The sequence below is a fragment of the Sapajus apella genome, unplaced genomic scaffold (genome assembly GCF_009761245.1).
Source record: "Sapajus apella isolate SASKATOON/1434 unplaced genomic scaffold, GSC_monkey_1.0 scaffold47, whole genome shotgun sequence".
NCBI classification, from domain to species: domain Eukaryota; kingdom Metazoa; phylum Chordata; class Mammalia; order Primates; family Cebidae; genus Sapajus; species Sapajus apella.
The window spans coordinates 13,745,771-13,767,354 of NW_022436987.1; the positions used below are offsets into that span (position 1 = coordinate 13,745,771).

Genomic DNA, 21,584 nt, shown 5'->3' on the forward strand with positions numbered 1-21,584 from the left:
TCAGTACTTGCCCATGATCATCCCACTGGAAAGTGGTGGAACCAAGCTAGGGTCCAGAGTCCCTGCTCTTGACCAGCACATAATACTGTCCTGTGAGGGTAGGAAATTTTTTCAGTTTGGGTCTCTGCTGCTCAATCTTTAGTGCTTACAACAGTGCTCAGCACGTGTAGGTGCTCAATCAGTAGTGACAGAATGAAGAAATGAGTGAATACCTGCTGGACATGGAGGATGCAGAGATGAAATAGGAAGGTGCTTGCCTTCAGAGAGCTCATGGCCCCATGGAGGAGGCACATAATCACTGCAATCCCCTATCAGGATGGCATTGTGTGAGTCTCAAGGGTCACACAACTTGCTCAGCCTCTGCAAGCAGGACTTCCCAGAGGAAGGACACAGATGGGGACAGGCATAGTGACATTGTCTACCTCCTTTAAACTCCCATCTGGCACAAACACACTTTAACTCTTTTTGCCTCAGTCCACAGGGTGTCAGAAGATGACAGTGGCTCCATGGTGACAACAGAGGCAGAACAAGGTAGTGGTGAGGACGCGGGCTACTGAGAGAGACTGCCTGGAGTGAATCCTCCCTCTACCAGCTAAGTGACCTTGGACAGACTGCCTAAGCTCCCTGGACCTTGGTCCTCTCATCTGTAAGATGGGGGTACAAATGACACTGATTTCCTAGGATATGACATGACCAATGCTCCTCTTCTATTCTACACTGGTTGCTGGCTTTTGGGGAGGTATAGGAGAGAATACTGGGATTCAATATATTATGCTTATTACTGCAGCATCTCTACTGTGGCTTCATCTCATTTTGCAGAAGCAACTCAAAGCAGAACTTGTCCATGACCTTTCAGTACAGCAGGGACTGTGTCTATTTTATTTACCACTATATCTCTAGCACCTAGTACAGAACCTGAGACCTAGTAGATGCTCAAGAAGTACTTGAGTGAATGACTGAGGGGTTATTTATTTATTCCCCCCAGGATGCTTGTGAGGATAAATATTCATATTGCTATTGTTTCTATTTACAGATGAAGGACTGGAGCTTCAGGAAGGTTAAGTGAATTGTGCGTAAACACACAGCCTGAAGCAGAACAGGGGGACTCAAATGCTCTTTCTTCCTCCACACCATGCCATTCTCTGGACTTCCATTCATCCTGCCCTATTTTCTGTGGCTTTCTTCTAGCCAGTGGGGCCATCCCTGATTGTAGAGTCATCTCCGAATTCTATGACTCATATCTGAATCACAGAACTGTTTAATACTTGAAGGGGACTTCTGATGTCATCTGGACCTCCCACCCATTGTGGAAATTTCCTCTCCAATGTCTATCTAGCCAGTACTTGAATGCCTCCTGTGACGGAACACTCTTTTCTTCCTCTGGAATTATTGAGATCTATGACTGGACCACTTTTAGAGTCAGAGTTCTATGGGCCAGCAGGCCTGTCTTTAATTTCAATGTGTTGGGATTACGTCATCCTAAGATATACAGAAAAGATCTGCTGTCCTCTCCATAAGGCAGCCATTCAGATATTCAGAGAGTTCTCACATCTTTTCAGAGAATTCTCTTCAAGACAGATGGTGTCCATCTTAGACCATCTCAGCAAGCTGACCAAAGCGTTTTGAGCAATGGCACCCCTACTGGTTAAGGTATGAACTGCACCAAAGGGCTTCCTCAGGAGCTGGGGCACTGAATGTGGTGTGAATAAAATACCGCTTATTTTGAAGAGTCGTTGTTTTAGATCCATACCTGGTTGTTTCCAGTGTCTCTCTTAAAGAATGTCACGTGAAGACTCCATTCTAAGGTTCCTTGTCAATCATGAGGTCTCTGACAAGCTACAGGTTTGGGGCTTCAAAGTTAGAGTTCAAAAGACTTGTCTTTTAACAAAATGTTCGGAAGGAGAGATGAAAATATATGCTGTGTTATAGGATTATGGTGATTTTTTTCCATCTGTATTTATTTCTAATGTTTTGACAGTTAACCTTTTGTTATAAGAAGGAAAAAAAATAAAAACTTTTTTTTTTTTTTTTTTTTTTTTGCGATGGAGTCTTGCTCTGTTGCCAGGCTGGAGTGCAGAGGCATGATCCTGGCTCACTGCAACCTCTGCCTCCCAGTTTCAAGTGATTCTCCTGCCTCAGCTTCCCAAGTAGCTGGGACTACAGGTGCGTACCACCACGCCAAACTAATTTTTGTATTTTTAATAGGGGTTTTTTATCATGTTGGCCAGGATGGTCTCTATCTCTTGACCTTGTGATCTGCCTGCCTCGGCCTCCCAAAGTGCTGGGATTACAGGCATGAGCCATGTGCCTGGCTCACAATAAAAACTTTTATAAAAAAATTAAATAATTCCCCCAACTTCTTCTTCCTTCTGAGGTTGTTTATCATGGCGTGGGTCATGGGATTACAACTGGGACAAGCTGCCACCCTGTAGGCAAGAGTGCCTTGGTAGTCATCTCCACGGTAGCTGCAATGGCCTGCAAGTGTGGTCAACTGGCCTCGAACAGCACAGCTTCACCCTCAAGCTGGGCTTCTCAACAGGGACATCAGGTAGTTTCCCACCTCTGCCCCCCAGCCTTGGCTCATGCTGCCTTCAGGTTTTGTTTCCTACCCTTACCTCTTGAAGTCAGCCCAGCACTGAATGGTCACTGGTCATTCCCTAGGAGCCCTGGACTCCCCAGCTCTTCATCCTTCTCTTCACTTCCTAGCACACCCTCAGTTGCTTGCTCTTCCCTCCACGTGAGCCTACAGCAGCTCCACATGCTAACAGGCCAGAATGCATCAGGGATTAGAAAAACAAGCCCCCATTTAAGTGATGACCTATGGAGCAGCTGCCTGGTTCTTCTCATGCAAGTTCACAGCTAGCCAGGCTTTACTCCAGCCCCAGCACCAGCCGGGGTATTCTCTCTCCACTCTGAGCTCTGGGAGGACCTGGGTGCTGGGAAGACTCACCCGGTAGCCTCTCACTGCAGCACATGTCCAGGGCCCCTCCCTTGGAGTCATCAGCAGCGTGGTTCTCTCTCTCACTCCTGCAGCAGGATAGAAAAGGTGAGATGATGCTGGTGAGCCAGGATCAAGACAAAAACCCAGAGCAAAGATAAGAAACCTCCCTCTCTTGTATTCTGTATCCCTCTGAATAACCCCACCCCATCAAAGGGACCTGTGGAAAATACCAGTCTATTGAGGGGTCAAGCCACAGAGGCAGGAGCAGAATTTTGCAGGTGTCTTCCTTGTGGAATCAGTGGCAGCAGTACCATCACAACCATCATCACCCTCATCACTATCATCATCTCTACCATGGAAGGAAGATTTACTATATGCAAACACTTTGCAAACTTTACCACATTAAATCCTCACCATAAGCCCACGAATGAGGGATCATTAAACAGGCTCAGAGAGGTTAAGTAACTTGCCCAAAGTCACACAGCTAAAGAGAATAGAGAAGAGTTTGAAATTATGGCCTAGGATTCCAGGCTCATGCACTTGCTGCTATGCCACTGTGTGTCCTATTTCCTGTGGCTGTGAACCATAGGTGAACAGGAAGAGGGCTCTGAGTAACCCACAGTCCTGTGTCCAGCTCTCCAAGATGTGCAAATCCCCTCTACTTCAGGCAGTGGAAAGTAGCATGCAGAACTCTTCTCCAGAAATAGCTAGAAAAAGTAGTTATATATATGTTTTGCATAGTCTAAATGTTTCCTTCCTGAAATCAGAAAACCCTCTTTCTAGCCTATCAGAGCACCTTATAGGACAGTATGGGTGTCTAGTTTTGCTTCTTTACCCGGTAAGCTAGAAAAAGGTTGCTGGAGATCAGGTAGACCCCATGAAGCATCTTTAGAGTAGACATATTTTGAGGGCAACCACTTGGCTCACGGGGGTTCCCCTACCCTGGGAATGGCCTGAAATGCAGCATGGGCTCCAGTGGCCTTGTCTATGCTTTGTGTCTCTGACCCTTGGCAGTAGCTGATGACTGATCCAAGGCTGGACACAAAAACCAGCCTGAGTCAATCAAATATTCTCCCTTGCACACTGAAAATGCATTCTGGTGCATTTTGCTGGTGCTGAATCATGGTAGCCACAGTGGCCTGAAGAGAAGACCTGCAAACATCTGCTGCAGAGGGCCTGAGAGCAGATGTTACCATCTCTACTGAGTCTTGATTGGACAATATGTCTATCAAGACCATAAGATGGCCAAGGATCCTTCCAATAAATCCCCACATTTTAGTTTATGCCAGTGGGATGTGATTTCTGAAACTGGCAATCAAAAGAACCATTGACATAGCCTCTCTAGCATACTTCCAGGAAGTCCAGAGGCTCAGCTGCTTCTCTGCCTGCCTGTCCTCCTATCCTGCTTCTTGGACTGGCCCTGGCGCCTATTTCAGGCCCAAATCCAGATTTTAAATAATTAAGTGCAGAGAGGACAGGTTCAGGGTGGCCCTTCTCTCTGTGATAGCTTCTTTTTCAACTGGCATTGTATTACTTCATTTTTTTGCCTCAACCCAACTGCCAGGGTCTTGGTGAATCACAAGTCCTAGAGCCCAGCACTCCTGCAGAGAGGGGGTCACTATCTTCAATGTAAACGTCTGACTTTAAGTGCTTTCTTTAAATGTCCCTGGAGTCCCCCCACCTTTCTCCCTCCCCATTGTGGTCCCAGCTACAGTCATCATTGCCTAGATTGCTGTGGCAATATTTTAACTGATTGCTGGCATCCACTCAGGCTGGCCTCCAAAACATTCTCCACCTGGCTCCAATGCTTATGGCATAGATAGGCTGTGCAGTTTACCACCTGCACAACTGGATGTGGAAGTCCCCTCTGCCCCAGGCAATGGAAAGTGGCATGGTGAACTCTTCTCGGAACAGAGGAGCTAGAATCAGTTCCTCAAAACTCAACATTTATCACATAACATTTCTCGAAAAAATATTCTCATGGCATCCTTATTGTACTTAGAACAAAGATAAAAACCCTTTGGCATAGTTCACTAGATGTTGGGTGGTCTGGTCCCTGTTGATCCCTGCAGCCTTACCCCTTGCCCCTCTCCCCCTTGACCTCTGCACTCCGGCCACACCGGAAAGGCTCTTTCCTTCACAGTGCCTTGCACATGCTTTTCTCTCTACCTAGAGAGGTTCTCCAGCTGTACTTCTTAGTACTTTTTGCTCATGGTATGTACCTGACACAGTTAGAAATGTCATTTTAATTTATGCCATTATTCAACATCTGTCTCCATCATTAAACTATAGGTTTCATGAAGGCAGGGTCCACTATTTCTGTTTTATTTACCATTGTATCTTCAAAGCCTTGCACAGTGCCTGGTTCGTAGCAGGGTGTTCAATAAATAAACACTTATGGAATAAGTGAATGTTGACCTGACGTTCTTGAGAAAACATTAGAAACCTCAAGCACAGCCATGATCTGAGCTGCTTTGTGGGCAGGTCTTTGTTAAGTAGCTTGGAGCTCTCCTCTACAGCTGTCATCCACAGAAGTCAGAGAATCACAGATCTGGAAGGCCTCTCATTTTACAGAGGAGAAACTGAGGCAGGGGGTGGGCTCTGACTTGCCCCACATTTCATATTGAGCTGGTGGTGGCCACAGGGATTGTGTTTGAGAGTACCCACCCCCAACCTTCCAATCCTAAACTTGTTCTTTCCTTATCCTAAAGAGCACCCAGTCGGATGGCAGCCCCTGAGGGCAGATCCCTGGCTGGGTACAGAAAGGCATAGTATCCAGATACCTCTGGGAGGGGACCAATGTGTGACTCACACCTGCTTTCACACCTTAAGCCTCTCAGGCCCCAAGCTGTGTTCAGAATAGCTCAGTGCTGCATGTGTGCGGCGGACTCTATAAATAAGCTTCCTAGAAAATGACTAATTTCATAATCAGAAAAGCAGAACGAGTAGCACCTCTTGACTGCAAAGGAAAATGGGGCAAGAGCCTGCTGCTCTTCCCTGAGGTCAAAGGACTCCAGGCAACCCCAGCCAAAACCTGCATGTCTAGACTGTCCAGAGGAGGGTTTAATTAGCTTTCTGGAGAAAATAGATAGCCATTCAGGCTGGATGGAGAACCCAGTCTCTGGGTGCTGCCTTCCTCCCTCCCCACCAAGAGCAGAAATAGCTGCTTGTATTGGATTGCTAAGGTTCCTTCTCTCTCCTTCCCCACTTCTATCAGCCAGGCAACAGGAACATAAGACTGGTCTATGACAAGAGCAGCCATTTGCTGGGCTGCCCACACCACTGCTTCCCTTATAACCAGAGAGCACCAGGAATGGAGGGACTTGGAAATCACCCAGTCTGCCCCCACTTCACTGATGGAGGACATCCCAGAGTGAAAACAGCTTCCCAAAGCCATTGTCTCATTCAACAGGCGTGCACTTTCTGTGAGCAAGGCCTGGAGCTGCCCTGTGAATATAGTGATGAATAATCCAGGCCCCTCCTTGCAGGCTCCCAGTCTTCTCAGAGAGACAGACATGCAGACACAACTGTACCCTGATGCCTGCTTTAACTAAGGTATGCCTGTGACCACTTTGGGGAGGGCTCTGCTCATTTGTGGGGAGGGGCATGAGGTAGAGGAAGTCTTCTCCAAGGAGGAGACAGGAGCTGGTTTTTAAAATATGTTTTTAGGTGGATGAAGTGTTGCAAGGGAAAAGGATTTCTTGAGTAGAGCAAATAGAGCAAGGCATGGAAGCTCAAGATGTAGGGAACATCTGGTGCGATCGGAAGTAGGCTGGTCAGTGGGATGGAGCAGCAGATGGGGGCTAGGTCTCAGTAGAGGCATGTGGGCAAGAAGCAACCCAGAAGCAAGGAATCCTGCCTCCCTGGGGGCGGGGGAAGCCCTCTTCCACTTGACCAGGTGGCTTCCCTGCACTGAGAGTGATGCTGGCTCTTTTGCACCTGACCTGGCTGGGGACGCCTATAACAGGAAGTGGGGAGCAGCAGCTTATGTTTAAGGAATGGACTTTAGACTCAGCTGGTAGCATCTGAACTGGTCTGAAACTACTCTTTTTACTGTGCAAAAATTCCTATAGCATAAAATTCAACATTTTGACCATTTTAAAGAGTACAATTCAGTGGCATTTAATACATTCATAATGTTGTGCAACCATCATAATGATCTGCTTCCAGAATATTTTTGTCACCCCAAAAGAAAATCCTGTACTCATTAAGGAGTCACTCCCTGTCCTCCTCCCCCCAGCCCCTGGCAACCGCATATCTGCTTTCTGTCTCTATGGCTTTGCCTATTCTGGATATTTCATATAAATGGAATCAGAAAATATATAGCCTTTTGTGTTTGCTTCTTTCACTGAGCATAATGTTTTCTAGGTTCATCCAAGTCCGAAGCATGCATCAGTACTTCATTCCTTTTTATGGCTGAATAATATTCTACTATAGGATGGATGACATTTTATTTATCTATTCACCAGTTGAACATTTGGGCTGTTTCCACCTTTTGGCTATTTGTGAATAGTGCTTCTATTCACAAACAGTTTGAACCAAACTGTTCTGTTTCCACTCTCCTCCTATCACACTTGTGGTTTTGGGCAATCCTTTCTGCGATCTGGGTCTGAGGCTTATGAGAATAAGGTGCCTAGACTCTAAGCCCATTGTAACTCGAATGTCATCACCTTCCTTTGCTTGTTCGTATGTGTGAAGGTAATGAGCTGTGCAGCTATGCCACCAGCGCTGGGTGCTGGAGACCCAGCCTAGACCACCCACCCCATCTTCCAGAAGCTCACGGCCAGTGCAGAAGACACAGAACAGATGCGGCTGTGGGCTGGGTGAAGTGTTCTAACAGACGCACCTCCCCTCTGCCTGGGGAGTGGAGGGGGGATGGGAGGTGCTATTAGGAGACATCCTGGAGTCTCCTAACATGAAGTCGCAGCTTTGCCCAGGACTCATGCAGAGAAAGAGCTGGCCGGTTTGCTGAGCCAGTCAGAGAGCCTGAACCTGATTCTTGGGTGTGAGGCTGAGCCAAGCCCAGCCCTCTCTCCTGGGCTTTGTGCTCCTGGTACCCTGTAAACACCCCTCACTGCTAATGTGGCACTCACACCACCCTCCTAAAGCTCGAACCCCACCCGACATCTGTATTTGCTGAATCAAACTTGTCGGTTCTTCCTGTTGAGCCTTGTTTGTGCTGTTCCCTCAGCCTGGAAGACCCTTTCCTCTTTTGTCAAATCTTACTTGTTCTCCAAGGTGCGGCTTAGGTGGTATGCCTTCCATGGAGCACTTCCTGATCTCTCAGGAAGAACTGCATCCTCCCACTTCTGGGCTCCCCCACACACCTGGTTCATATATCCTTTTGTCTCTTACTTTGTTCTGCTGCTATAGTTAGCTGTTTATGCACCTGCCTCCCCCACCAGCTTCTGACTTTGGAGCATCCTCACCCCCTCAACCACCTCTGCATCCCAGGTGTTTAGCACAGGGCCCGAGCCTGTTGATGTACACGTTAAAGGCCACATCTAGGGTCGTGGCAGGTAGTCTGCCCTCCTAGAGGGAGCCTCCCAGTTAAAGATGGCCAAACTATATCCAGGAAGAGGCCTATAATGCCATCCAGATTTTCATCAGCATGTTCAGCAGGCAGGAGCAGAGGACACGCTGGCTTCATGGAAACGAATGATCAGGCTGAGCACCTCATGTGCCCCAGAGGATCCAGATGGAGATGGCTTGGCCTCCTCAGTGGGTGGGGTGCAGGGGAACCACGTAAACACTCACTCACCTGGCTCCCTCATAATTCATTCCCAAGGTGTCTGGATGGGGAAGGGTGCCATCTTCCAGGGCAGGAAGCTTTCTCAGCCAAAAGCAAGCTGGAGATATAAATGGAGGAGAGAGGGCAGCTTCAGATCATCCAGATGGGAAAACTGGGACAAAGAGAGATTAAGTGACTAGTCTCGGGTCACACAGTGTGTCAACAATTGTTTTCAGGTACTTAAACTCCTGATTTCCTTTTGTGAGTCACCTTTCTCCTCCCCTGGTACCCTGCTCGCCCCTTGCCACACAGACAGCCCAGAACTAGAGCTCAGTTAGCTGTTATTTGTATCATACCCCAAAGCCTTCTAATAAATATCTTTTCTGCCCAAGTTACTCAGAGTCCTCTTCTGTTGCTGGCAACCAAAGAACCCAGACTGATGCGTGCAGCAAACTCGTGGAATGAATAGGCTCTGAGCCCAGGACTCCCAATGCTTAGTTCACTGCTATTTCCGTCCTGCCAAGCTGCCTACCCTCCCTGCCCAGCTGTCCACTGTCCAGCCATCTGTCCTCACGTCTGAGCAGACTGCAAACTTGGAGTTTTCTGGATCCCAAACACGGGGTCTGAGTGTTCTCTGCTTGGGATGTGCCCAGACAAATGACTTCCCTTCTATCCCTGCTCTTCTCTGAGTGGGAGAAGCAGGGCGTGGGCATGGCAGAGACCCCAGCGAAGCGAAGATGAAAACTACAGGGTAGGCCTAGCCTGCTGAGGGGCTTAGGCAATAGTTGTCCATTTTTCATTTGAGTCTGAATCAGGGACTGGACGATTCATTTGTTCAACCTGTTTGCTAAACACCTACTATGTTCAGGCTACGTGTGGGACCCTGGGAATACAATGAATGACAAACATCTCATGGGGTATGTAGGTAAGAAGAAAAGGCAAGTGTCCTGTGTGAGGGGAGGCGAGCAGGGTGCCCTGGAAATGCCAGCCAGACCCCTAAGGAGGCAGAGGACTCAGGAGAGGTTCGGTTCCCAGGAAGGGCTGTCTCTGATGAGACGTGAAAGAGGAGTGGGGGTGAGAGGCTGTGGGATGAGACAGGAGGGGGTGGGGTGCTCCAGGTAGAAGGAGGGCATGTGGATGGGCCTGGAATTGACACAAAGCAGGGCATATTCAAGGGCTAGAAAGAAATTTAGCCTAAAAAGGGAGTATGGAAAGGGGATGGGACAATCCACTGAATTGCTCACTTGTAATTTTTTTCTTTATCCCTTCCTTTCTTTCCAGAGAGGTAAGGCGGACCTCTCCCTTGGGAGAGGCAGCTTGGCTGCAGGACTGAAGGCCAAGTTCCTGCAGGAGCTATCCTTCCAGTCTTTGTTCTGTAAAAGCTTGAGCACCTGGGGGGCAAGGTGTCTCTTGGTCAGGGAGGTGGGTATGTAGGAAGGGGAGGGGACCTCGGGGCCTGGGAAGGTGACAGAGCCCATCAGTTCTATGACTGGTGCCTGGTGTTTGCGTGGGTGGTGCTGAGTGCACAGAGAGGGCTGGATCTCAGCCTCCAGGGCTTCCGCTGCACCCCACACGGCACCCTCCCCGCAGAAGGCACAGTAAGGGAAAAAATTACAAGGGAGCAATTCAGTAGATTGTCCCATCCCATGCCACACCTTTTCACACTCCCCTTTTAGACTAAATTTCTTTCTACACAGAAGGTGTCTTAGCTATAACCAGTGTGGTTTCCTTGAAACATCCCTGGTATGGCGGTCACAGCAGTGGGTTGGGGTCCCTCCAGTGATGACTGGGATTGAATTTCCTATCAGGTAGGGATGCTGGGAAGCTCTGCGTCTGGGCTAATTTCATTTAAGAAACACAATGAGACATTTCTTCCATACCTGATATTAAGGATTTAAAAAATCAACCAGCTCTAATAGATTTTTGGCTTGGGAGGCAGGAGACCAGCTAAAAGGTGAGCATGATGATCAGGTAAGAGACGGGCCATCCTGACCCGGGATTGCAGCTGGGGACTGCCCCCTTGCTGGGGACCTGCTCCAGTCACTCTGATTTCAGACCGTAACTGCCTCCTCATCACCCCCTTGACCACGAAGCACAGCCCTCCCTTTGCCCCTTTGCTTAGGCTGTCTCTCCTGCCTGGAAGGCCATCACCTCTTTGTACCCCTCCTTAAAATCCAACTCAGACTTTAAGCTCCAGCTTAATCTTGAATTGCTCTAGGAAGCCTTCCCTGAGGACAGGTCTTCACTCCACTCTAGTAAAACTGTGTGGCTCTGGAAAAGTGTCTTTATCACTTGAAGCCTTACCTTTTTCTCATATGTCTAACACGGATGACAATACCTTCCACACAGGATTGCGGTGAAGATTGCCAGTGAATGAGAGAAAGGTGAATGTTGACTAGCATGGTGACTGGTAAACAGCAGGTGCTAGGGAACTATGCAAACAACTGACAAAGGCATGGCAGAGAAGAGAAATGAGGGTGGTGGTGGTGGGGAAGCAGGTGTAGACAGCGTATAAACTCCTGGGAAAGGGCTGGGAACCTAGCTTCTGGAAAGGGCAAAGGGCTTTGAACATTGCCAAGTTGTCTAGGGCAGCCTTTGGATAAGAGAGGCATCCCAGGACCGTGTGCCTTCCCTTGCTGACAACAGAAAGGCGTTGTTGGGACTGCAGGTGTCTGTGGTCTGGTCCAAAGGTCCAGTATGAACTGAGTTTACCAGCTTCCCCCTGTACTCTGAGGAGGAGGGCGCTAGAGGGAGATTTGAGGAGCCCCATCCTGCCAAATTCCTAGATTGGGTGGGATGGGAGCAGGAGAAACATTCACAGACTCTTTGCTGGCTTTGGCCACCCTGCTGGGACCAAAGTAGCATGGGCTAGCTGCGCAGGCAGCTTCGAGAGAGACCAGGGGCTCATGGCTGATGCCCACATATTCTGTCCTAATTACGTCTTTGGGGTAGAGGGTCAGGAATTCACAGTGATTCAGCTCCAGCTCTGTGGACCCTCGCAGTCTCTTCTCAGGGCCATCCTGGCTTTCTTTTAAAATCTACACTTTTAAAATTTCATGGTCAGGTTGGTGAGGTTGGAAGGGAACAGGGGGAGGTGATCAGAGTGAGGAAGGAAGCAGGAAACAGGGCAGAAGCAATCTTATGGCTACCTGTCCAGGAACATCTTAGCCCCTGACGGATGAAGAAGGTAACAATGACATCTTCACAACAGAATGGGCAGCTATCACTACAGCATGTGGACCACACAGGCCAGGCACTGCTCCAAGTGCCTTGCATGTCTTAGTAAATTCAATCCTCATAGCGGCCCCTGGAGGCACATACTAGCATTCCCTGCATTTTCTAGAGGAGGAAATGGACACTCAGAAAAGTGAAGTGACCTGCTCAAGGCCACACAGCTAGTCATCACAGAGCTTCCCCCACTGCCCGGATTCCTAACCCCTCTTTCACTTTTTAGTTTTTGACAAAAACAATACTCTGCAAATACAACAGGAAGAGACTGCACATCATGGCAGTTGCTTTCTATATGTTAAGAAATCATCACCATAAATCTATGTGAGTAACATGTGGTGATCCCCATTTTTACAGATAAGAAAACTAAGGCTCAGGGGGTGAAGTGGCCCAAGTGAATGAGTGAAGGAACAAGAGCGAGATCCCTGTGCCTGTGTCCCTGCTCCTGCTTGGGTCCCTGAAGGGGGTCGTTGCCATTCTCCCTAGAAGAATGACTGGGAGTCCTGCGCTGGACCACGACCTCGGCTTTCTCCACTTGAAATGGCAACCCAGGGAGCAGGCCTTGGGAGGCTGGCTTGGGTGGGGAGCCTGTGATGGTGGCAGCTGTGTTCCATCAGTGCTGTGACACATACACTCACTGGCCCAGGGTCCAGCAGCCCTGGGTTCTAGTCCCAGGCTACTGTGTGACCTTGGGCCAGTCATTTCCTTTATCTGAATCTCAGCAGTCCCAATGAAAACCAAAGGGCCTGAATGAGATGACCTCTAAGGGTCTTTCCTTAGAGGTCAGGCTTCAATTCCGGGCTGGTCAGGGTTTAATGAGGCAGAGGGTGGAATGGCAGTGAACCAGCAGAAGGCACTCACAGCATCAGGGAAACAGGCCTTCGTCCACGGAGGGCAATCTTCAAGCATGGAGGGCGGATCTGGCCTGAGCCAATTATTGACAGAGTCCAGGTTCAGCTGTGATTTGATGCTGTGGATGGTCCTATCTGATAATAAATGGTGCAGTGGTTGGGAGCCCAAAAGATGATCAAAAGGCTGAATTTTGGAGTTCAGAGGTCATCTGGTCTGATCCTCTCTTCTCTAAGACTCTGAAAACACTCCATTCTGCTCCCTCTTCCTGCACCTGCTCCTAGGTATGCAGTTTAATTTACAGGGAGAAAACAGGCAATCACAAACGAGAAGGCGTGATCACACCTCTCCTGGGTGTGTTCTGGTATTTCCGTTCGGTTACTTGCTCGCTCCTACCTATAATGCCTTGGGATGCACTTTTCCCTCCACTGGAAAATCCCCCTTTTCCTTTCTATGCTTGGAAAACTCTTATTTGCCTTTTAAGACTCTGTTCAAACATCACCTCCTCAATAGAACCCCCTCCGATTCCCTTAGGAAGAACTGGGTACTCTGTCTTCTGTTCTTACCTCCCCATATGGTCATTATCTGTTGATGCCAGTCTCCCTGCCTCACACGGAGCTACCTGGACATAAACCTGTAGTCTATGATCACCGCAGCTTCCTTTTACTGCCAACTTATTGTGTGCTGGATCCCATGCCAAGCACTGCACATGTATGACATCATTCACTTCTCACTATAACCCTATGAGGTAAACAGTCATCCTCCACTTACACGTGGAGATTGGGACTTGGAGAGACTAAGTCACCTGCTCAAGGTCATACAGTTGGTATGTGGCAGAACCAGGCTTCAAACTCAGTTTATCTCAACCCAGGCTTTATTTAAATCACTAGGTTTACAGCCTCCAATACGGGACTTTTCTGTTTCCCATGTCTAATACTATATCTAGAACCAGGCAAATGTTTTTTTTAAAAAAAAAAAAAACTGGGGTAGAGTTTGAGCATTTACAAATGGCTCATGAAAAACACCATAAAAGGCCAGTCATGGTGGCTCATGCCTGGGAGGCTGAGGTGGGCAGCACTTTGGGAGAACGAGGTGGACAGATTACTTGAGGTCAGAAGTTTGAGACCAGCCTGGCCAACATGGTGAAACCCCATCTCTACTAAAAACACAAAATTAGCTGGGCGTGGTGGCAGGTGCCTGTAATCCTAGCTACTTGGGAGGCTGAGGTAGGAGAACCTCTTGAACCCAGGAAGCGGAAGTTGCCATGAGCTGACATCGTGCCACTGCACTCCAGCCTGAGTGAAAGTGTGAGACTCCATCTCAAAAACAAACAACACCATAAAAGTAGTAAACACATAAGCTTTGGCTCTGGACTGCCCGAATATGAATCAAGGCTCTCCCACTGGCAGCCTGATCTTGGGCAAGACTTTGACTTCTCTGTGCCTCAGTTTTTTCATCTGTGAAGCAGGGATAAGTGCGTCTACACATCAGAGGGTTATGATGGAGACTGAATAAATGTTGATCTTCACACAAAGTCTTTACATGAGATGCATGGAATGTGTAGAACAGGGCCTAGGAAGCTCCTAAAAATGTTAATTGTCATCTTCTTGTGTTTCAGGCTTTGCCTGTTTCCCAGTTAATATAGCATTTCTTCTCCCATGGATGAGGTCCATGAAGGCTCTGGGATGAATCTTGTGGTGTGCTGGTAAACTGGTTCTTGAATGTCTCTTTACTGGACTGAACTGCTGTATCACTGGGAGCAAGATGAAATAAGCTATTCAGAATATTATGCAAGAATTAAAAAAGAATAATGTAGGCCAGGCATGGTGGCTCACACCTGTAATTCCAGCACTTTAGGAGTTTGACGCAAGAGGATTACTTGAGGCCATGAGCTCAAGACCACGCTGGGCAACATAGTGGGATCCCATCTCACCAAAAAAATAAAGTGTGAGCTGGGCAAGGGGGTACAAACCTATAGTCCCAGTTACTCAGCAGGCTGAGGCAGGAGGATCACTTGAGCCCAGGACTTCAAGGTTGCAGTGAGCTATGATTGCACCACTGCACTCCAGCCTAGGTGACAGTGCGAGACCCTGTCTCTTAAAACAAACAAACAAACAAACAAACAAAAGATAAGAGAAAGGCAAAGCCCTGATTTGTGCCCTCTGCCAATTTTCATGGTGTAAATGCTCCCACCATGACTGATTTCAAGCTATGAATGTGAAGAGTCATGCAGCCAGCCTTAGCAGAGGTCCGGAGGTTTGCTCAATCTGTGCCTCAGTTTCCTCATCTTTAAAATAGACGACCAGGAGAACCGAAGTCAGAACGCAGTTGTGAGGAGTAAACCTAAAGCTCTCAGACAAGCACATGGCACACTGCATGCTCTGTGTTAGCCAGTATTACTGTTTAGAGTTTTAACTCAGTCTCACTGTTGCCTACCTGGCTTGGACACTGACCCAACCCCAGCAACTGGCCTTCTGCCCTGGTAGGCAGAGTCTCTGCCCTCTAGGATTAGGCCTCGCCCACTCTTGCAGCTCTCCCATTTCCCTCTGTGATATAGTCTGGCTGTTTGTCCCCCCCCAAATCTCATGGTGAACTGTAATTCCCAGTGTTGGAGGTGGGGCCTGGTAGGTCATGGAGGTCAATCCCACATGGCTTGTGCTGTCCTGATGATAATGAGTTCTCACAACATCTGGTCGTTTAAAAGTGTGTGGCACCTTCCCCAACTCACTCTCTTGTTCCTGCTTTCGCTGTGTGATGTGCCTGCATCCTCTATGCCTTCTGCCTGATTGTCAGCCTCCTGAGGCCTCCCTAGAATCCAAGTAGATGCCAGTGCCATGCTTCCTGTACAGCCTGGCCATGAGCCAATTAAACCTCTTTTCTTTAAAAATTACTCAGTCTCCTGCATTGCTATAAAGAAACCGCTGCATTTCTTTACAGCAATGCAAGAATGGTCTAATAGAATCCTTGGAACTAGAATTCTGGCCTAGCCTGTGTTGGTTACACACTCACCCCAATCACACGCTATTTCATGCCTCTGGTTTCATCCTTAGACTTCCCTGATGCCGCCTGGGCCCGGGCTGCCAGTGTAGCTGTGCCCTGCTCTGCATGGTCCATGATGATCCCTTCTGGCATCTGCTCTGCTCCTCATTGCTTATAAGGCTCCTTCTCACAGGCCTGGATGTGCTCACAGAGGAGAGAGCTGAAGTTCAAAGTTCAGTCTGCTCCCACCTGCAACAAGAGGGGCCCCTAGCTCCTGCCACACCCTGCTGTGGGCTCCAGCTTCTCATTAGGGCTCCTGCCCCGAGTCTGATTTAACCCTTCTGTGCTCAGGCCTGGCTCAGGTCATTGCAACCTGGGAAGATCTCAGCATCTTTGGGTTTGGTGGAAGAGTCAGACAAACTGAGTCAGAAGCAGGGCCTGGAGTGGAAGATACAGAGAGGCTGGGTTTGGAAACATTAGCTGGATTTGAGGGTCTTTTGCCAGGAAAAAAAAATGGAGTGGGAACTAGGAAAAAATATCCAGGTGGGACCAGGAGTCAAGGTTAAAAGGAGCCTGACCTCTTGAATTCAAATTTAATAAATAGCAGCTGCATACCTACTGTGTGCCACATGCTTCTCAGTACCTTACTTCATTAGCCCTTTGAGACAAGCCGGTGAAGACATCATGAGCTCACTCTGCAGGAGCTACAGGCACTTAAAGAGGTGAGGGACTGACATGAGAGCAGGTACCTGGTCCTGCTGAGGTGGACAATGGAGAACACAGGACGGGGCCTGGTCCTGGGCCGAGGATGGCTGATCCTCTTCCTGCCCTGTGCCAGTGGACAGCTGGAAACCTGGGCCCAGGGCAGGCTGTCAACAGAGGTCCTCAGTCACGGGCTGAATTCCTCAAAGCACGACAGATGGACCATTCTGACATCACACGTTGTAAGGGAACCATGGTCCTCCGGAGAAAGGATGAATTCAGAGGCAGAGAGGCCTGGCTGAAATGCTGTGCTCTGCCACTTTTTCCCCATGGGGCCTTGGGCCGGTGTCCTAATCTCTCTGAGCCTCAGTTTCCTCCCATTTAACATGGCAGCGATGAGAGCTGCAGGGTTGTGATGAAGCCTGGGAAGTGAGGACCGTACATAGAGAGAGCTCAGCAGTCCTGGGGCAGGCCTCCTCCTCCATATTCCTGCTGACCTGGCTCAAAGCTTCAATTCCTGTCTCCCTCCAAGCCAACCTTATACGGGAGACACTCCTGCTCTTTGTACCAGGCAGTGTCATCAGCTCCAAGGGTCTGCTTCCTATTTCCTCAGGCTCTGTCAGGTGTTCCTGGAGCTAATGAGAACAATGCAGGCAACAGCAGCTGGAGGATGAGGGGGCCTTCTGAGGAGAACCCCCTCTGCCCTCTGGAGAGCTCCAGGCTGTTTCCAGGACCCCAGGGCAGACCCAGAGCCCTAGGAAAGGGTGGGTAAAAGAACTGGAAACTCCACTTCACAGGGTTTCCCAACTCCTCCTCTGCCATGACAACCGCCTGCCCCCAGCCATGCTCCCTCCTGCCTCTCTGCCTTAGGCTCTCAGCTCCTAGAGGCGCTCCTAGCTCCTGCCACATTCTGCTGTGGGCTCCAGCTTGTCACCAGGCCCCCTGTCACCAGACTGATTTAACCTTCCTGTGCTCAGGCCTGGCCAGGAAAGGCCTCCCTGCTCCTTCTCTTTGTGCTGTGGTTTCCTTCCCTTCCAAGGCCCACCTCAGCCCAGGCCTCCTCCAGGAAACCTCCCGAGTCAGTCTAGGGTGTGTTGATCTCTCCTCTGGCTGAATCCTTCCCCCAGCATTTTTTGTGACTTGGAAACTGGTAATGAGCCACACCCTGTCCTGGGCTGCTCCCTGCCTCTCTTGTCCATAACTTTGGCTTCTGTAAGCTTCCCAGGCTGAGAAGGGCAAGGGATAGAACTCCTTTATCCCCCACGACAGAAAGCCCAGTGCAGAGGAGAAAAAATGGAAGGCAGAGGAATGCACACCGAGCTCTTTCCTTTACACTTAGATTCAGAAGGAAAATGGGAAGCAAAGACCAAGTGGGAGAAAAAGAAGATATGAGTGGAAAGGAGTGAAGGAGCAGGGAAGGGCAGCTGCATGAGACTCAGTACCAGGGTCAAGAGAGGACAGATCAGGCCCATGATCCAGGTGGCCTTGAATCATGCTTTAGGGCTCTCACACTCTGATTATGCAACTCCTAAGCTCAACACAAACAACTCTTTGAAAACCTTTGGAACTCACCTCCTCCAGGCAGCCTTCCATGACTGACTCTGATCGCTGATCTCCGCTCCCCTTCCCTTGGCTCCTTGAGCTGCGCTACTCTGTGTTCATTCATGCCACTTCCCATGGTGCTAGGTCCTCTGAGGAGGGGATGGCGGTTTCTGCCTCACTGGCAGGAAGTTTCAGTTTACATTTATCATCTGTAGCCGGAGATGATTAGACTGTCTTTTTTGATCACCTTTTTTTTTTTTTTTTTGAGAAGGAGTCTCACTCTATCGCCCAGGCTGGAGTGCAATGGCACGATCTCAGCTCACTGCAACCTCCGCCTCCCAGGTTCAAGCGATTCTCCTGCCTCAGCCTCCCAAGTAGCTGGGACTATAGGTGCCTGCCACCACGCCCAGCTAATTTTTGTGTTTTTAGTAGAGATGGGGTTTCACTATATTAGCCAGGGTGGCTTGAACTCCTGACCTCAAGTGATCTGCCCACCTCGACCTGGTGCTGGGATTACAGGTGTGAGCCACTGCGACTGGTCCCACCTTTCTTTTATTGGCTCCAGAGGGCAGTTCAGAATACATTTTGCATTTTAAATCCAGTTTGTCTCTGAGATAATCTTTCTATAATCTTCTATCAATTTCTTTAATATCAGACTCTGTACCGAGCCTTGGTGGACATAGAGATAACTCAGAGCCAGGCCCTGCCCTCCACCCAGATTTCAGCCTAGCGAGTAGAGGGAGAAATGCATTAAGGGCCACTGAGGCTGTCTCATGGGAGTACTCAGGAGGGCACAAGGATAGAGTCTGGGAAGCTGCACAGAAGAGACCTGGAGGACAAGCAGGAGTCCACCAGATAGGAGAGGGCACGCCAGGCAGCAAACACTGCAGGGCAAAGGCCCAGAGAGGTGAAAGCGCAAGGTATACCAGGCGGAGGAGGCACTTCAATGTGGTCACAGAGTGGACAGAAGAGGGACTCTTGTCACACGGCAGAGGGCTTCATGCATCAGCCTAAGACATACTAGCTTTGACTCATAGGCCATTTTTTCTCAGTGGGACAGAGGCAGGTATTGTCATTCTAGTTGGCATTTAATCTGTGTGTGTCAGGAGTTAGCAGGGAAAACTTGACAGCATGGATGGATCTCAAAACTATTTCTTTTTTCTTTTTTGGAGATGGAGTCTCGCTCTGTCACCCAGGCTGGAGTGCAGTGGCATGATCTCAGCTCACTGCAACCTCCATCTCCCAGGTTCCAGCAATTCTCCAGCCTCAGCCTCCTGAGTAGTTGGGACTACAGGCATGAATCACCATACCCAGCTAATTTTTTTATTTTTAGTAGAGATGGGGTTTTGCCATGTTGGCCAGGCTGGTCTCAAACTCCTGACCTCAGGTGATCTGCCCACCTCGGCCTCCCAAAATGCTGGGGTTACAGGTGTGAGCCACTGCGTCTGGCTTCTCAAAAACTATTTCTTGACACAAAAGAGCACATACTGTATGATTCCACTTATATGATGATTAGCAACATACAAAACCCATCTACAGTGATAGAAATGGGAACAATCATTATTGCTGAACTTTCAGGGATGATGGAAATCTTCTGAGTCTTGATTTTTGTGATGGTTACATGCGCTCATGCAGTTGTTAAAATGCACTGAACACTTAAGATCTGTACATTTGACTGTTTGTAAAATAAACCTGAAGAACGTGTGTGAGCATTTTTGGTTGTTATAATGACTGAAGGGTGCTACAGGCAAATACACAGGAGATGGGGCCAGGGATGCTTTCACAGCAAAGAACTCTCCCACCCAAAGGCCAGTAGGTCCCTGTTGAGAAATACTGCTGCAAGCCACAGGGAGCCGCAGAAGGATAGAAACACCAGAGAGACCCAGCTACATCTGTATTTTGGTAAGACAGGGCTTTGGTGGTGGTGGGAGTATCCTGGGACAGTGATGTGGCCCAGAAGGTGGACACAGGATCTTCACTGCCACTCCTAGGCCTCGTATTTGCTTAACTCTAGCTCACTGGCCTGATGCTGCCCTGGAGGGGTTCCAGGAGGTCCCTCTGAGGCACCTCAGATGCTGACCAGCTAGGGAAGTATCAGAGGCAGCAGATGGCAACGGGAAAAGGCAATGCCTCACCACCATCTTCCCTGCCTCACAACAAGCATCAAGGATGATAAAAGTGATCATTTTCTTCTGAAGTGGAGTCTCAATGAGAGGGGGCTCCCTGAGAGTCTGGAGTCACTGGAAGCAAGGCTGAACACTACTGCGGCTACTACTACTACTGTTTTACATCATGGGCTAAAGAAGAACACAGCGGACTTGCACGAAAATACTCACCTGACTCCTCCCTTCAGAAAGCCTTCTCTGACCTCCACCCTGGGCAAGTGTCTCTCCTGTGTTCCCACAGCCCTAAAGAACACAGTTACTGCCTAGGTTTGAATTCCGGCTCTGACACTTACTTGTTGAGCATACCTGAAACAGAGTTACTCAAGCTCTCTGTTTCCTCCCCTGCAAATCGAGGATAAATAGAAAACCTCTTCAGTGAACTGTTAACCAAGATTGAGATAATGTAGTAAGCACTCAGTAAGAGTGAGCGCTTATGATGAGCCTAGAATGCATCAGTACAGACCACTGCTGATAGGTGACTCCTCTAGCACCTCCACTAGATGTTAAGCTCCTTGCGGGCAGGGTCCTTGTGGTCAGGTTGATTGCTGAGGGTCTAATGTCCACCACAATGCACAGTACAGTAAATACTTGCATGCTTGAATGAATTCCACCCACTAAGATCTCTCCTGAGAGCTTTCTTTTTCCACCCACAATGCCGCTAAATCACAACAATTCTTCAGAAATGGAGTCGGACTCATTTGTATTCTGTTCCCTCTTCCCTCTTCTGTTACCTCCAGGGCTATGCAGAACCCAAACAACACTGAGTTTTTAAATTAACAGCTTCTTCCTGGACTCCCTACTCCTAAGACTTCACTCAGTGGTCTTCTTCATACTGGGCACACAAAAATCCTTTTTAAAAAATGCACCTTGCACCTCTCGGAGAGTTAAACACAGAATGATCATATGATCCAGCAATTCCATTGCTAGGTATATACCCCAGAGTTGAAAGTGGAGGTTCAAACAGATCCTTGCACATCAGTGTTCATAGCTATATTATTCACAACAGCCAAAAGGTGGAAACAGATAAATGGATAAACAATGCGAGATATCCATACAATGGAATATATTCAGCTTTGAAAAGAAATGAGATTCTGATATATGATACAATATAGATGACCCTTGAAAACATCAGGCTAAGTAAAGAAGCAAGACAAAAAAAAAAGACAAACCTGACACCACTTATATGAGGCACCCGGTCTAGGTGAATTCATGGAGACAGAAAGTAGAACAGAGATCACTAGGGGTTGGGGGAGACGGGAATGAGGAATTCGTATTTAATGAGTATAATGATTTAGCTTGGGAAGATGAAAAAGTTCTGGAGATGGACAGTGGTGATGGTTGTGTAACACTGTGAATATACTTAATGCCACAAAATTATACACTTAAAATTGGTTAAAATAGTAAATTTTGTGTTATGTGTATTTTACCACAATTTAATAAAAGCCTC

General features: G+C 48.5%; 1 protein-coding gene across 6 annotated transcripts in view; it reads right to left on the bottom strand.

Moving 5' to 3' along the window:
- Positions 1 to 21,584, bottom strand: part of PTPN5 (protein tyrosine phosphatase non-receptor type 5) — a 63,989-nt gene that overhangs the window by 35,573 nt on the left and 6,832 nt on the right. For 4 of the 6 annotated variants that reach the window (XM_032240956.1, XM_032240953.1, XM_032240952.1 and 1 more), the window contains exons 2-3: positions 8,703 to 8,790; positions 2,951 to 3,027 (exon numbers count right to left, since the gene is read on the bottom strand). In XM_032240956.1, the coding sequence (XP_032096847.1) occupies positions 2,951 to 3,027; positions 8,703 to 8,722 (97 nt within the window). In that variant the 5' untranslated portion in view covers positions 8,723 to 8,790. The remainder of the gene's footprint in view (positions 1 to 2,950; positions 3,028 to 8,702; positions 8,791 to 21,584) is intronic. The other 2 variants (XM_032240955.1, XM_032240951.1) reach the window with 1 other exon arrangement.